The 15,925-nt window shown below is 31.4% G+C and overlaps 2 protein-coding genes across 2 annotated transcripts; both read left to right on the top strand.

Annotated features, from left to right (window-relative positions):
- Window positions 1–963: 963 nt before the first annotated feature.
- On the top strand, window positions 964–3,348 carry LOC100803254 (uncharacterized). Its single transcript, XM_003552257.5, has 2 exons — window positions 964–1,108; window positions 2,399–3,348. The coding sequence occupies exons 1-2, from the start codon at window positions 1,067–1,069 to the stop codon at window positions 3,110–3,112; spliced, it is 756 nt and encodes a 251-aa protein (XP_003552305.1). The 5' UTR covers window positions 964–1,066; the 3' UTR covers window positions 3,113–3,348.
- A 5,101-nt stretch (window positions 3,349–8,449) lies between these two features.
- LOC100799687 (transcription factor bHLH51) lies at window positions 8,450–10,280 on the top strand. Its single transcript, XM_003552250.5, has 2 exons — window positions 8,450–9,210; window positions 9,690–10,280. The coding sequence occupies exons 1-2, from the start codon at window positions 8,857–8,859 to the stop codon at window positions 10,161–10,163; spliced, it is 828 nt and encodes a 275-aa protein (XP_003552298.2). The 5' UTR covers window positions 8,450–8,856; the 3' UTR covers window positions 10,164–10,280.
- The last annotated feature ends 5,645 nt before the right edge of the window (window positions 10,281–15,925 follow it).

The following is a 15,925-nucleotide window of genomic DNA, read 5'->3' as shown; positions in this document are numbered from 1 at the left end:
TTCCACAATGAATAGTCTAAGACACTCACTAGCAATTTTCAATTTTTAAATGTCTTTACTCACTAATGAGTAATGATCATTAACTTTTATTAAACTATATATATGACTCTTTAAAAAATCAAAATATTGTGACATATAGATATATAAATAAGAATCTTATTAAAAAAATTTAAATTATAAATTTTTTTTACCTGTTATAATGACGGATTTAAAAATTAACAAAGTATAAAGATTTATAGATTATTTGAGAAAATGATTATACACCCATGCTCTTATAGATAATTTATATCAAACCAATTGGATGTCCGATTTGAGTTTATATGACATGATTAATCAATATAAATATTCTAACACTATCTTTGTCATACATCACACTAGATAGATATCATATTCATGGAATGCTATTCATTTTCAAGATGTCTTAATGATGAAATGAAAGACATGTGAGACTCAAAATCTCTTGTAAAGAGTATGAAGGTTCAAGTCCTCTTCAAACATAATAGTGAGATCTCTTATTAAATTGAAATAAGTTCCACAACAAATCATGAAATCTTGGTGATATTTTCTGTTGAATGAATAAATAATCTGTTTTGAAATCGTGTGAAAAAATTTACACAATCATCCAATCACAATCACCATGTATGATAAATTTATTGACTTTTAAAATAATCATCTTAAAGTAATTCAAATAGAATTATTTTACACTATTAGTACATGGACATTAAACTCTTATTTTAATCCAAATAGAATAATAAATTTTCCATTTTTATCCTATATTTTTCTTTTAAAAACTCAGTTAACTCAGAAAAAGTTTGTGTATGTAAATTAAAAGATGATTGTGTAAAATACAAAAAAATAAAGAAATCGAGTGAAATTTTATTTTTAGATAAAACGAGTGTAATTTGTAATTTTTCTTTTTGATAAATAAATAAAAAAAAAAACGAGTAGTCACGCGCTATGTGGCGTGTGTCAACAGCAATTTCAGTTCCGAATAAACAATCTAGTGGTAAGAAGAAGACCACTCTTTGCGGCTATCTATGGTTGGGATTTGAAAGACACTAAGAAGATGACCATATCTTTAAACCCCATCGTGAGCTTCAGCTCAACGGTAGGTGCTTCTTGTTATCATGCTTCATTTCACCATTCACTTTACTTATGAGCTTTTCTAGTTTCATTAGATCTTTCATGGTTTTCTCAAATCATATGTTTGCCTTTTGTTTCAAATTATCCGAGGATTGTTTGTATACCCCTTCTGGGCATCTTTGAATTTTATTTGTGACAACAGTTTCAACATTTGCGTTAAACTTAAGTGGGAGGACTCAGAGATTAATGAAATTTTATTCATCTGGATTTCAGAGAAATGATTCTTGGTGCTGGTAGGATTGCATAGTGACGTGATAAACCAAGAAAAAAATATTAATTGGCGAAAATTTTAACTTCAAATATAGTATGTGCAATTCAAAGAATTGTAGTTGCCAGCACTCAGTTAAGCAGCCTTGAGAAAAATTTATGGATTTAAGCTATGGTAAGAAGTGGTGTGTAAGGAATGGAGATTGATTGGTGAAGGTGGCTGTTAGAGTTAGAGGTTCAGAAAAAATCTGAAATTGAAGTATTGGATTGTAAGAGATTCAAGGGAATGCATACTGAATTTTAGATGGTAGGAATTATTTGACTCGGGTCTTTAATGGAGTCAAATAATAATAATAGTATTAGTAATAGTAATTTTTTTCTGTAGAATAAAAAATATTCGTTTGGTGAACTTCTTGCTTTATGCCACTATACTGAAGTATATACACTGTCAAATTTTCTTGCTGGTGGAGCTTTGGTTGGTAGCTGTTTTGTCAGAGTGAAGGCAGATTTATTAATTGTAGCTCTGCAGTTATGTTATAATTCGTTCTTACTTCTTAAGCTATATTTTGGTTCAGAGAGCTGTTTGATAATAAAAATTGATGGTTTAGCACTTTAGCTATTGATAAAAAATCCTTTACGTGTCTACTTTGAGATATTAGGTGATTGCTTCGGTACCCCTTTGTCTCATAGGGTGTTGGTGCCCCTTTTCACTTAACCAATGAAATTATGACCTGTGTGTCCTCATTTACTCAAATATAATGCTAATGATGTAACATTCATATTTTATTCTTGATAAGAAAAAGGCCAGACTTACATACATGTAATGAAGTACTAACTATTATTGTGTTTATCCTTGTAATGAAGAAACATTTTTAAAAGTGGAACCTCTAGGGTCGGCCTAGTGGTGGGGGTTGGAGTAATATGCATGAGGTCATAGGTTCAAACCTTAGCACGACCATTGTATACTAAAAAAAAATAGTATGATTTAATTAATGATATTATTGACTGTCATTTTTCTGATCACTTCAAGTCTTTCATTATCCATTAGAAGTTGGAAACAAAGTATCAGGATGCATCAAGATATTCTGTTGGAGCTTCTTTACCAAAGGCAACTCAGTTTACACCTTTGTTGATAGTGTCTAGATCGAGAAAGCTTGTCAAGGAAAGAAGATTTGGTCATTGCTTTTCAGTGGCAGATAGTGATCAGCTTGCCGCAGACAACAGTAGCAGTAAGGATTTTGACAATGTTGAAAGTTCAGCAACCAATGATCAGTTAGCATTCATGAATCCTCCAGATGAAAATTTCCAATTGCAAACTGAAGTAAATGCTGAGTCAGGATCTCCAACATTAGAGGCTTCCAATGGTTCAATTAACCAAGAGCAAGGGTCAGAAGCATCTCCTAAGTCACAATCTGCAACCAAACGACCTAACCTGACTGCAAGAGAGAGGTTAAAGGCAGCTCGATCCCTCAACCGATACGCCGAATCAAAAGCATCTAAACAAGACCTGAGCAGCAGGGTGTTGGAGGCTTCAAAACAAAGTGACAAAGGGTCAGGGAAGAAAAAATCTGGACTTCCGGAGGCCCCTACTAATCTGTTTGATGATAGCAAACGAGGGTTATCAACAGGCTTCACTTTCCAATTTCCTGGAGGTTCTGATCTCTTTTTCATTATCTTCTCATTTGTTTTTATCAGCACAGTGATGTTTGCAACAACTTACATTGTGTGGAAAGTTGGTGCAATCCATTTCAATGAGTACTGAGATGTGGTGTTAAGAATTTACCATAAAAATAGATAGTTTATTTATATTTCTAGACAAGCTTCGGCTGCTTGAACTGATGATGTTGATGATCAGTTTTTCACATTTTAGGTGCTGAGATACTTTTTTTTGTCAAGTTAATTATTGTTATAATTATTATTTTATAAGCTAGAAGAGAGATTTAGTTCAGGGTGGATGTAGAATACAATATATAAATGCTCAACAGTCAACATTGTACCTGTCCTTTTTTTAAAGTGTTTTTGATTGATTATGATTTTTCTTCTCAATTCTCATAGTATAGTATTGCATAGAAAGATAAAAGAATTAATGTAGTGGTCAGTGTTTTTTCTTTTTGGTTTCCTTGAAAGAATATTGTTTCAATAATTAAGTTATGCAATATATATAAGGCGGTGTTGCACAAAATAGTTATTGTGAATGAAATGATTATTGTCATATGGCCATAATCAACACAGCATTATCATTTTTGTGTGTGTAGAGTACTCATATAAAAGATAATTATCTTATTAAGAATAAAATATTATTTTTTAGACTTAATGTGTGTTTTTAGTTTGTCCCTTATGAATAATGAATGATTTAGTTTGTTGATAATTATTTTTTTGAATTTAATTATTCAATTTGGTAATTTCAACAATTAATTTTTCCATTATTTTCACTTTACATAAATTTATTAATTTTTTTATTCAAATAATTAGTAATTTGAAATATATTTTAGACAAAAATTATTTAAAAGGTTTAGAAAGTAAAAAAAAAATGATAGATTTTAAAATTTTTGTAAAGTGTAAAGATGACAACTTGACATCTTTAAGAAAAAAAAAGACGAGATGAAATGTGATATTCTAATGACACTTTGTGAATGAAGGGGCAATTGTCCCCCTAAATTTTTATTTTTTCTTCATATAACATAACTTGTATGTATAATTATAAATCATCTCTATAATTTAAATTTAGTTAAAAAAGTAATATAATCACACACACACATATATATATATATAGTTTTGTTCCATAACTAAAATATTTTGAATTCGATTCTAATACACAAGACCATAGTTATTGAAATTAGACTGATCTAGTCGGTTGGATCCAATATTTCTTTTTCAGTTTGTATAACATGTTAAATTATTAATAGTTAAGTATCGAATGACATATATGTTCTTATAATATTTTTTTATCTTGATAACAATATATAATAATTAATTATTATCATATTGACCATGATATGATGTAATATTTCTGTGTTTTATATATTTTTACCACACTTATTTATCATTATCTAATAACTTTTGTATTTAATTTTAAAAAATAAGATTTTCTTTAGTTATTTAATTATAATACTGACAAAATAATTTATAATAATAAATGATCACATTATAATTTGATCATAACAATAAATTTAATTTTGAAGTATAAAAATAAAAATTGATTATATTATGTTAGATATTATATATATATATATATATATATATATATATATATATATACACACACACTGGGTCACTCACCGATTGAACCTCTAATCTAATAATTCAATGTTTCAATTAAGTTGATGACCTGATCAATTTTTTTTTGGGGGAAATGTAAATTATATTAAATTCAAAATGATACAACAATAAACAGAGTATATCCCGCAGCCGGAGAAAATTAAAAATTTCCCTAATACGAAGACCTATATCAATATGCTAAAAATGCAATACGCTTGTCTATATATAAGACTGATTAATTTTTATAGCACTACACAATGACGTTGTGAAAAATCTCAAAATGCAATGATAAAAATTAAAGGTCATTTAAACTAAAGAAAGAAATAGTTCCACTATGATTAAATAAAGGTTTCCAATAAATACACTACTGAAATGTGTTTACTATAATCCAAAATAACCAAGCACCAATCCTTATAAATGAGAGACAAGAAGATGAAAAATACACGAAATAGGGTTTGCTGCTGTGAACAAGTAATTTTGCACACTATACCTCTAATATTTTATCCAATCGTTAAAAACACAAGAATTACGTGTGCTGAACTTGCTAAGAAATTTAAGCACAATACAACAGTGAACAAATCTTTGGTCACGAATTTACAATGACAGACGGGAGAGTATGCGAGTTGGCTTTTTTCCTTTTCTTTTTTCTCTGGTTTTTTGCTATTCTCACTCGAAAAAAGTCTTTTATATACTCTACTCTAACCCCTCTGTACCTATACATTTGACACAAAATGAACTTGAATATTTGGATTTTTCTCCACAAAAGAAGAGTGTCCAAAACTTGACAAAGACAATTCTATTTTAACTAAATAAGATCATTATGGTCAAAACTATTTCTTTTAATATTTAATTTTTTTGCTTAATTTAGTTTGTAAATAACATTCAGATGCCTTTTTTAAGTCTATATGCACAAGATGAGGGTCATTTTTCCATTATTCGAGATTTTGGGGGACAAAAGTGGCCCTTTGCACATTTGGAGGTGTGGGTGGAAAGCATACTCTCCTCACCTAGTATATTAGGATGATAATAAGAACATACAGTATCTGACTTCGTATTCAATTTTAAAGAAGTAGAAGAACTATTCTATCAATGCTCCTACCTGTTTGGCACTTATAAACACATTCATTATTTGCGCACGTATAAGTACTCATGTACACACACTAAAATTCATCACACATAATGGTTTATACAACTTTATTATGGTGATTGCATAATTGTATGGTACCACTTCACCGACCGAAAGTATTTTAGATTTTTCCTTTTAATTATAAATTATAGGCATGTTTTCTTTTAAGTGTTCTTTAAAGTGGGTGATTCACTTTGCCAAGTAAAATAATGTGATTAATTATAATTATTAACTAAAAATTGAATGGTTGAAATTATGATTAAATAACTCATTTAAAAAATTATATATTATAAATACTATTATTATTTTGTAAATTGTACGAAGTTGAGCACACAAATTTAGCTTTTATCACTATAATATGTCGGTGTGCCGATACATTGTAAACTCAATGGGTCAAGTTTTAAGTGATGACTGATGATCGATGATCCGTGCGCCAAAGAACTACTGTTTCCTGAATTTGGGTTGTTTGTGATGTGTACGGTAGAAACAGTGCAGCACGATGAAAATGTTTATTTGATAGAGAATAATACTTTTCTATCATATTCTTTTATTATTCACTAAAACTTGTAAAATTATAAGTAGGACAAAGTAGTTAGACTTAAATTATTTTGTGAATTTTTATATGTTTTTGCTAACAACAAAAATGTATTGGAAAGAATATATAATACTTTTTATTAGATGTTGCTTTCATTTTTTTAATTTGTCTCTTTAGAATAAATTTTTTTATCTTTCTTTTAATTTTAAGAAAAACATTAATTTATTGTATCCTGAATTCTATTATTATCTTATTTAATTGTTAAATATTTTACGTGATTATTCTAATGAAATGATAACGAATAATCATTATTATTATTATAAATGTTAATATTCATGAATTTAATTAAAATATATTCACGATATAAAAATTTATATTGTAATTCAATCATATACTATGTAGGAAACCTAGCCGAATAGTGCTCCCCTTCCCCATGATCCTGAATATCTCAAAGTGTATTGAGATGTTTCACCACGATTCCAAATATCTCGGAGCATCATTGCACAATAATACGCTTCATTTATTTGAAGTTTCTTCAGTATCCTTATTCCTTAGTGGATAAGCAACAAACATGGAGGAAAACATTGGATCCGATCCTACATTATCTTCTCATTAAGTTGAAGTTTTCAATCTTCTCTATAGCCAAAGAGACAAGAGGGCATACACATTGGCTTCCAACATAAGCTACTTAAATACTACATGTTTCATTTCTTGACATATTACAATTTCAAGAGACGTGTTGTCTATGTTCACTTTGATCATTTTACTTTGCCATATTTTTATCGTGACACTTCACTTGCCGACGGGTGTGTGTATATGTGAGTGAGCGTGATTAATGTAAGATATACTGCAGATATGTTCTGAGATTATGGGACCCAAAAAGCCTTTGATGAGACAGATAGAGAAGGGGGAAAAAATGATGAAAAATAAGTGAAAGAAGAAAATACGGAATCATACCAAAACCACACACACAAGTTGTGTTGTGAGAGAAATATATGGAGGCTAACAAAGTGAGTGGTTGATCAGAAGTCGTGTCACTTTTAAAGATGCTCTTTATTATGAGTTGCAATTGTGAGTGTATTGGGCCCTACGGAGTAGTGACCCGGCCCTCATTGTATTTGAGCCTTCTTTGTTTGCTAGCTTCTGCTGCAAGAACCCTAAGCAACCTTTCCAATCAGAGTGGTATCGAAGTGTATTATAACATTTCTTTGGTTCGAGTGAAATTAACTTAAATATTCAAGTCTTGTAGCAATGAAAATACGTTATTAAAATGAGAGATCACCCAAAAGATGATCGGTCAATCAGATTTTCTAACAAAGATTAATTCTCAACAAAATTACTGAATACTTCATTCCAATAACATTTTAAAAAATGTGTAAAATTAGCCTTCTTTTACTGAGTCCTATGCTTTGAACTTGCAACTTTCAATCAAGATACATGAAGGAAACCAAATCTTGTCTTAGGATGGATACACAGCTGGACTAGTCCAGTTACTTCCATAGCTTACGCTGAAAATGGTAAAATGGGTCCACCGAGTGTCTTCAACTTAAAGGGCAATTCGTTTGCTAATGGGGTTACATCATGGGTTTGTCCAATTGATGATTGAGCAAATCTTGGGCTTTTCTTTTTACTTTGTGATCCAATGTGTGTGTTTATTTTCTTTCAGTAACCTTTTTCATCCTGGCTATCATGACATGGACTAAAACTTTGGTTGGAATAATTGTTCAGGGATATGGGTGAAAGCATGAAAGCTTAATTTCACCAAATCGATAATTCAATGTGGAAGATCTTGAAGTATCTTGGATGAATGGGATCCACCTCCACAAGCCTAGCTAGCACTTTCGTGTAAGCTTCGGCGCCTACTTTTTTACTTTATCAAACGATTAACCAATCAAAAAATATTTAAACAACCGATGAAGGTTGATGTATGATTTTTTCTTTAGTAAAATGGTGACTGACTTTATTTCAGGTAACATCTATCTAAATGTAATGAAAATACGAATGTTTCTATTGTCTAAGTACATACCCACTGCTATTTTATATGAAAAAGAATTAATCTATGACACAAAAGTTCAAGATAAGTAAAACGATGAGTTCTTAGGTAGTATCTATTATGCTATGCATCAAGAGAGACCAAAATAGATATAATTATCACAAGATCACATAAAACACTCTGTGGTCCAATAAAAATAAGACAATGAGTAACTGATCACCATCCACTACATCAACTACATGCTGAAGTTACAACAGTGTTTTCCAAGTCTATTTGCCAGATACTTCTCATACATACCATTTTATTTCTCATTCAAATTCTTACTCAGCACGGATACTAAATAATGTTAGGCTATTAGCTTATTAAGTCAGGTCAGCTCAATTATATTCTTTTACTCTTCATATTTTTCGTCCTTATAAAGTCCAAGTTCGTTAGATTTAGTGGAGGGAAAAAAATTTCTTGGTGAAGTGACTGACAGGTACAACCAAAATCGATTTTCATTTTGACCCATGAAAGGGTATTGGTTATCTCACCAGTCACCATCAAGATAAGAAGAAGATCGACCATTATTAGTGCAACAAACAGTAACTAGGGATGGGAGATAAAAGGCTCAGAAATCATGGAAGAAACTTTAGAATGGTTTCCATTGTGACTATGGAAAATTACTATGATTCTGGCTGGCACATGGGCAACAGCAGCTGGGCTCAATGCAGTGATCATTCTTCTTCTTCCTTTGCAGTGCCTATACAAATACTCCCTCATCATGTCACTGACTCTGCCTCTCTTCAGTTTGGTGAGTTTCATTCATGGCCACTTCCCATTGAAGGGGCTGCAGAAGAAAGAGCAATAAGTGCTTCCAAGAGTCACAGCCAAGCAGAGAAAAGGCGCAGAGACAGGATCAACGCACAGCTTGCAACTCTTAGAAAACTTATTCCCAAGTCTGATAAGGTAAACCAATTTTTATTGCACGAGTCTCTTTTTCAGTTTTCATGAGTGACATACATACATAGTAGTATTATCCAGGAAGATATAAGGTTGACTTAATGGTTGGAAAAGGATGAAGGGAGAACGGAGGAAAGATAGGTCACAGATTCGAATTACTCCAACTAATATTTCTAACAAAACTAACAAACTAACATTTGCTGATAAAAAAAAAGTAGTATGGTAGTACTATAAGTATAAACAATATGGGAATGAATAACTTGGATTTTGTTCCTGGTATCATCACACTGTGTAATGAATGGAATATGAAAGTGATGTGACATGGTATGCTTAGCAAAGGATTTCAATTCCACTTCCTCATCTCAAAGAGAGAATATAGCACAAAGCTTATTTATAGTGGGAAAACATATAGCATGTTTGGAAACTGGTTGAAAAGTAAGAAATCATGAAAATCATGCTAATATTAAGATGTTGTGTACTTGCAGATGGACAAGGCAGCTTTACTAGGGAGTGTGATAGACCAAGTGAAAGATCTAAAGCGAAAAGCCATGGATGTTAGCAGAGCCTTCACAGTTCCAACAGAAATTGATGAAGTATCAATTGACTATGACCATGTTCAAGACGAAAGCTGCACTAAAGTGAACAAACTGAAGGACAATATTGTGATCAAAGCTTCTGTTTGCTGCGATGATCGACCAGAACTGTTCCCTGAACTCATCCAAGTCCTCAAAGGCTTGAGACTCACAGCAGTTAAAGCTGACATAGCCAGTGTTGGTGGCAGAATCAAAAGCATATTGGTGCTTTGTTCTAAGGATAGAGAAGACAGTGTTTGCCTTGCCACTCTCAAACAGTCCCTCAAATCTGCTGTCACCAAAATTGCTTCATCATCCATGGCTTCTAGTTGTCCCGCTAGAAGTAAGAGGCAGAGATTCTTCTTGCCTTCTCACTGCCTACAGTAATTTATTTATTGCAAAAAATATTTTTTTCCCCACTATTCATTGCAGTATGGGGCAATTATTTGCTTTATTTTCAATATATATATATATATATATAGATTCCCCATTAGGAAGATAAAATCATGAAATATTAGTTTTGTGCAACCAATTAAGGCAAAGTTAAATTGAAAGGAAAGGAAGCAAAGCAAAGTATGAGTAAAATGTTAAGAAATCAAGTGTATGTATGGCCTTTTGCTGCTTAAAAAATAGAAAAGTGGGAAAGTAATTTTTTACCTATGATCCAATCAAAATGATGAGAAAAAGAAAGGGAAAGAACAGTGGAAAAGCAATTGATCATTACGTTGATCGTTAATTCTTAGCAGACAGATGTTAGTGTTAAATCACATCATGTTTGACTTTAAGAATTAGAAGGGATCAATGGATTCAGCAAATATTGGCACGTCCACTCAAGTTGTTTTCATCTCCTATATGATAGCGCCAGATATTTCCTTCATTAATTAATCAGGCAAATGCTGAAAAAAAAAATCCTCTGTTATATAAAAAATATTAAATAGTTATTTTAAAATAATTTAAAATATCTAATATTAACTACTTGTAAACAAGATTCTTAACTGCTTGGATTGTTGACATAATAAAGCAGCCAATGGAACCCATTATGGTCCACGTTCTGATTATTACTACTAAAACAAAGGCAACTTAAAGAAAAGTCGTCCATAAAAATGATTATTTTGGGGGGTGGTTATCAAAATCTTGATAAGAGATGGAAGTTACATTGGCTAAAGGTCGTAGATCTCAAAAACTAGAAGAGAAGTACTTTAAAAATAACTCATTATACTAATGATTGATAAAAGATACAAAATGAGGGGGAGTTTGAGCTCTATTTATAGAACTTATTAAAAAGGTAATTAAACTAACAAGTATTCTTAACAATCTGATTAACTAATCAATTTTCAATTAACTAATATACTGTTAACACGAGGGAATAAAAAAAAATCATGGACATTTAGGTGCTACTAACTGATAACTAGAGATGGAAAAACGGAGAGAAAAGAGATGCTTGATATATATATATATATATATATATATATATATTATTTTTGAATAAAAAATGTGGAAATGTTTAATTTTTTCTTTCTAATTTTTTTATATTTGAGCACCCTTATTTGCAACATTTAAAAGCAGCTATTTTTTTAATCCACAAGCAAGTTTTGCTTCCACTATCCTATAAATTACTAGAAAATGTTTAAATGTATATATTTTTATTAATATTGATTCTATCACTTGATTTCTTTCATACCCCGTTGATTGAAAAAGAATCTCTTTACACAATTTTTCCTCTATTTTGTCAAATGATTTTAAATAAAATGAGTAACTTAATAGCAAAGTAGCAAAGACAACCCACGTTAAACAGCCGAAAAGTAAGAAAATAGACACACACAACTGAGTGGGAGAGACAGAAATTGCTTTTACCACCAAATGAAGCATGGACAAGTGTTAACAAGTTCAATAATAGTATTGACGATGTAAGGCAAATATTGCTCTATTTCCATTGTGTTGTAGGTAACGTAAATTTAACGAGTACAAGAATCGAATCCTATGAACGATTTACGGTAACTATGCTTCACGCCGAGCTGTAACTTTCCATTTTATTATCTCTCTCGTACGTGCCATCTGCTGATCTACATGTCAAACTGGAACAAGAGAAATATTAGGAACAAATTCTCACATATATTTTTAAACATATTTTGTAGAATTTAATGTTTATTCATTGAAAGTATAAAACAATCAAACAAATAATTTTCAGTGTCATTTTAAAAAATCAACAAACTTATCAAACTAATAATTTATAATTGAATGGTTGAAAAATTATTTTATACTATCAATATATAATTCTTTTTCTCTATCTTTTATTAGTTAAAATTTATTAAAAATTATAAAACTTTTACAAGTCTTACATCTTATTTATTGAAGATTTCTTTTATGATTTTAACTAATATATAGCAGTAAGTTAGGAAATGTATTGTTAGCATTCCTACTGAATTTGCAGTTACAAAACATCTTTTTGCTCCATCCATTTACTCGCCCAAAATGTGTCACCATACACCTAAATAACAGATGGCCCTTAGAGCTCATATGTCATGTTCACTTCGGCCTGCATCAACTAGCTAGATTGCCTGGACTCATCAAGATTATGAAAATATATCTGCAACACTTATTTGTTGCAACAATTAAGATCAAAGACTTGCCCCACAAAAACTTGGACATTTTTATTAAGAAAAGAAAATGTTCACTACAGAGCCTCATTCAGAGACGGCAGTAATTTTAAGGAACACTAGTTTACATTTCTTGTGACAAAAAAAAAATACTAGATTAAAAAAAATCCTCAACTCGATTTGAAGTCTTGAATGCACCAAGCGATAATTCCGAGATTTAATTACCTTTTAATCCTCGTTGATTAAAATAATATAAAAGTTGTGCTTTAAAACTGCAACAAATTGAAAAATCAAAATAAAAAATTTCAGAGGCAGCTAGACGCTATATTTTGCTAAATAATAAAACCGGCGTTACCCAACTGCAAAACTGGCGATACCACGATGGCTAAACCAAGAAAAAAGATTCGCTTCCATCAACATCAATCGTCTAGAAATCATGAAATCAATACATGATGAAATAGAAGTTTTGTCCTGCAAGCCTAACCTAACCTAACCATACTAAGACTTAAAACACCTAGTAAAAATTTAGTACACATCAAGTGTTATTGGACAAGTTTATATGGGTGATGACTTAAATCAAATAGTTTCAACATAAGTTTCTTATATGAGTTTTTTAATATTTTTTATGTGGTTTTCGTAATATTTGTTGTGGTTCTGATAATGTCATGTTGCTTATAAGAAATTCATACAAAATTTTATTTTAATACAAGAAATGATAAGAAATTCAAACATTTAAATTATTTTATTATAAGAATAATTAATTTATTTTTTTAGTTTTTATGTATACAAATAATAAATATGAATAAATGAAGAAAATATTAAATATAAATTCAAAATAAAAAAATTGCATAACATTAAAATAAAGTAATTTTTACATAATAATAGATAAATAAATATAATGACATTGAAATAAAAAACATAATGATGAAAAATAAAAAATATTACATAAAATTAATTGTTAAATATTTTCAAAATGTCCTCAAATATGTTCAACTAAATCTACTTGAAATTGACAATGTTGTTGTTTGTCATAAAGTTGTGCTCTCCTTTGGAGGTATATTGATCTGATTATTTTGATATGTGTCATATTCATCTTCAACAATCATATTATGCAATATGATGCATGCATAGATTCTTTTCCTTTGTTCTTCTTTTTTGCTACTTTTTGTCCAATTGGGTAAGACATTGGCGAAGGCGTATCATATTTTTCGACTTCAACGGGTGTCTTTGGGTTAGAAGACGATGAGTAATTTCTAGAAGTAGAAACCTTTGTTATTTTTAAACACTTTGACATAAATTCTGTATCGAATTTTGGTTGATCTTTTAACAACAACCAAACATGCTTAATCTCAAATTTTTTACTTGTGTCTTGTGAGTAAATCATATGAGCATCATCCAAAATATCCTTCTCTGAACTTTCATTTCTCCTATGTTTATCTGCTTGTTTGTAGCACCCGTTAAACTTTTGAACTGGAGAATAGATCCTGTTCCATCGAGATTTTAATTGAGTCCAGCTTCTTTCACAAAATTGTTCGCTTTGACGCACATTGTCATTGTTGTACGCATTTTTTTATCCTTGCCCAATATTACTTTGATGTTTGGTTAGCTCCTATAATTAAATCCTTTGACACATTAAACCACGATCGAACAAGAATCACATCTTCTGTAACTGAGAATGTGATACGGCTTTTTTTCCCATCTAAATTTTGATCTCCTTCGTCTAGTTGAATATTGTCTACACCGATGGGTGATTCAATTTCATTGCTAAGGGACACAATATTGGATAAAGAAGGCCTATAACATGTGTTTGAGTTGGTGGGAGTTGATGGTTGATTATAAATTTGTGGATTTTGAGAACTACCACTGATAGGTGACTTAGGTAGCTTTACATTGGATGAAGGATGCATATACCACGTGTCCAAGTGGTGGATACATAATATATTGTGATAAATTTTGAGAATTTTCACTAGTAGGGGGTGATAGTGGACACATAACATTGCAGTGGATTTTGAGAATTTTCACTAATAAAGAGGGATTGCAATACAAATGAATTGGGCAAAACATGCTCAACAATGCACACTTTATAATGAACAGTGCAAGTGAGAAAAAAAAAACCTACACAACAGTAACATTCAACGGTACAAATGTCAAATTTCACAATCAATGGTAGTTTCTCTTTTCTTCCTTTCCCACTACTGTTTTCTTCCTTCAAAAAGCGCTTTTCCGAAATCTTACTCTACTCTTTTCTCCAAAAGCTTCCCTAACAACAACATATCACAACAAGCGCCCTCCTCTCCGACGTTAAGGAACAGTTTCCCTCCTCGATTCCACTTTCTTCTGGAACGAACCCAATCGGCCCGCCACCAAGCACGCCGCGCACGCCCTTGTCAATCTCTCCAAAAACGGTAATAATAAATCTCTTCCCCTCCTCCTCTCTTTGATGTTGCGTTGTTTCCCTCCTTTGCTTGATTGTTGGAGGCGCCATTTCGGCGTGTGCCAAGGCCAATGCCGTTTGAGCACGAGGTCGAGAAAGGGAGTGCTTTCGCACTTGGACTTCTCACTGTCAAGGTAATTTCGAGTTTGGAACTGTTCATCTTCTTCCTTTTTTGTTATTTTTGTGGTTGGGGAGCACAGACTTTATAAAAATAATGATTTTTTATTCATAAGAAACAGTTTCTTATTTAAGGAATACACTGTCCCTTGGAAGATGCTCTCAGTATTAACGACAGAAATTTAATGCAACCTGAAACCTACAAGCGATCACTTCAGCAACACTATTATTAACGAGACCGCACAAGTTTACTGTCATATATTGGAGATATTTATAGATCATCCTCTTCATCGAACCTTCTGAACTCCTAAGTACAAAAAGGATTCCACTCAACACAAAACACTAAAGATATTTTCCAGCTTGGGACCATGAACTTCATATCAAATAGGAACTAGCAGCGTGTTTGGTTCCACATATAGATGTGAATTTCAGAAACTATAGTTACAGCTTCAACATCTCAAGTTTGGTCCCTGCATTCTCAATGAGTTTTCAAAAACGCTTTACACTAGTTACTGTGATTTTTAAATAATCTAAAATGTCATCCCGTTTTCAAAGCAGCACTATTCCAGAATGTGCAGTAATAAACACATCAATCACAATAAACTAAAACATGTATTCAAATCAATGCATGAAAATAACAATGGTGCAGAATCAACGTTATCTCACAAAGAAGATATTCACGCAATTTGAATTTTTTCTTCTCAATTGTAATTAGACACCATAACCTCCTTTCATATGATATCCGAAAGGATAAAACTTCCAGACATTAACCCAGACGCGTTAACTCCTTTAACAGTTCCTATCTTCAAGGATTCACAATTCAATGACGAAACAGTTGTTTTATTCAACCTGGACTTTAACATAGTCAAGAACAGGGACCAAACAATTGCAGTTAATTAATTCTTCAAAAAAATGGCACCTTATGTACAGTGTAATGCGCGAAAGTGCGAAATATCGAAATTCCAGAATGGTTAAACCAAAACAAGCACGAGAGAACAATA

Source organism: Glycine max, chromosome 18, assembly GCF_000004515.6.
Source record: "Glycine max cultivar Williams 82 chromosome 18, Glycine_max_v4.0, whole genome shotgun sequence".
Classification (NCBI taxonomy): domain Eukaryota; kingdom Viridiplantae; phylum Streptophyta; class Magnoliopsida; order Fabales; family Fabaceae; genus Glycine; species Glycine max.
The sequence above is the reverse complement of the archived record's forward strand: the minus strand, read 5'-3'. Positions and strand labels throughout refer to the sequence as shown.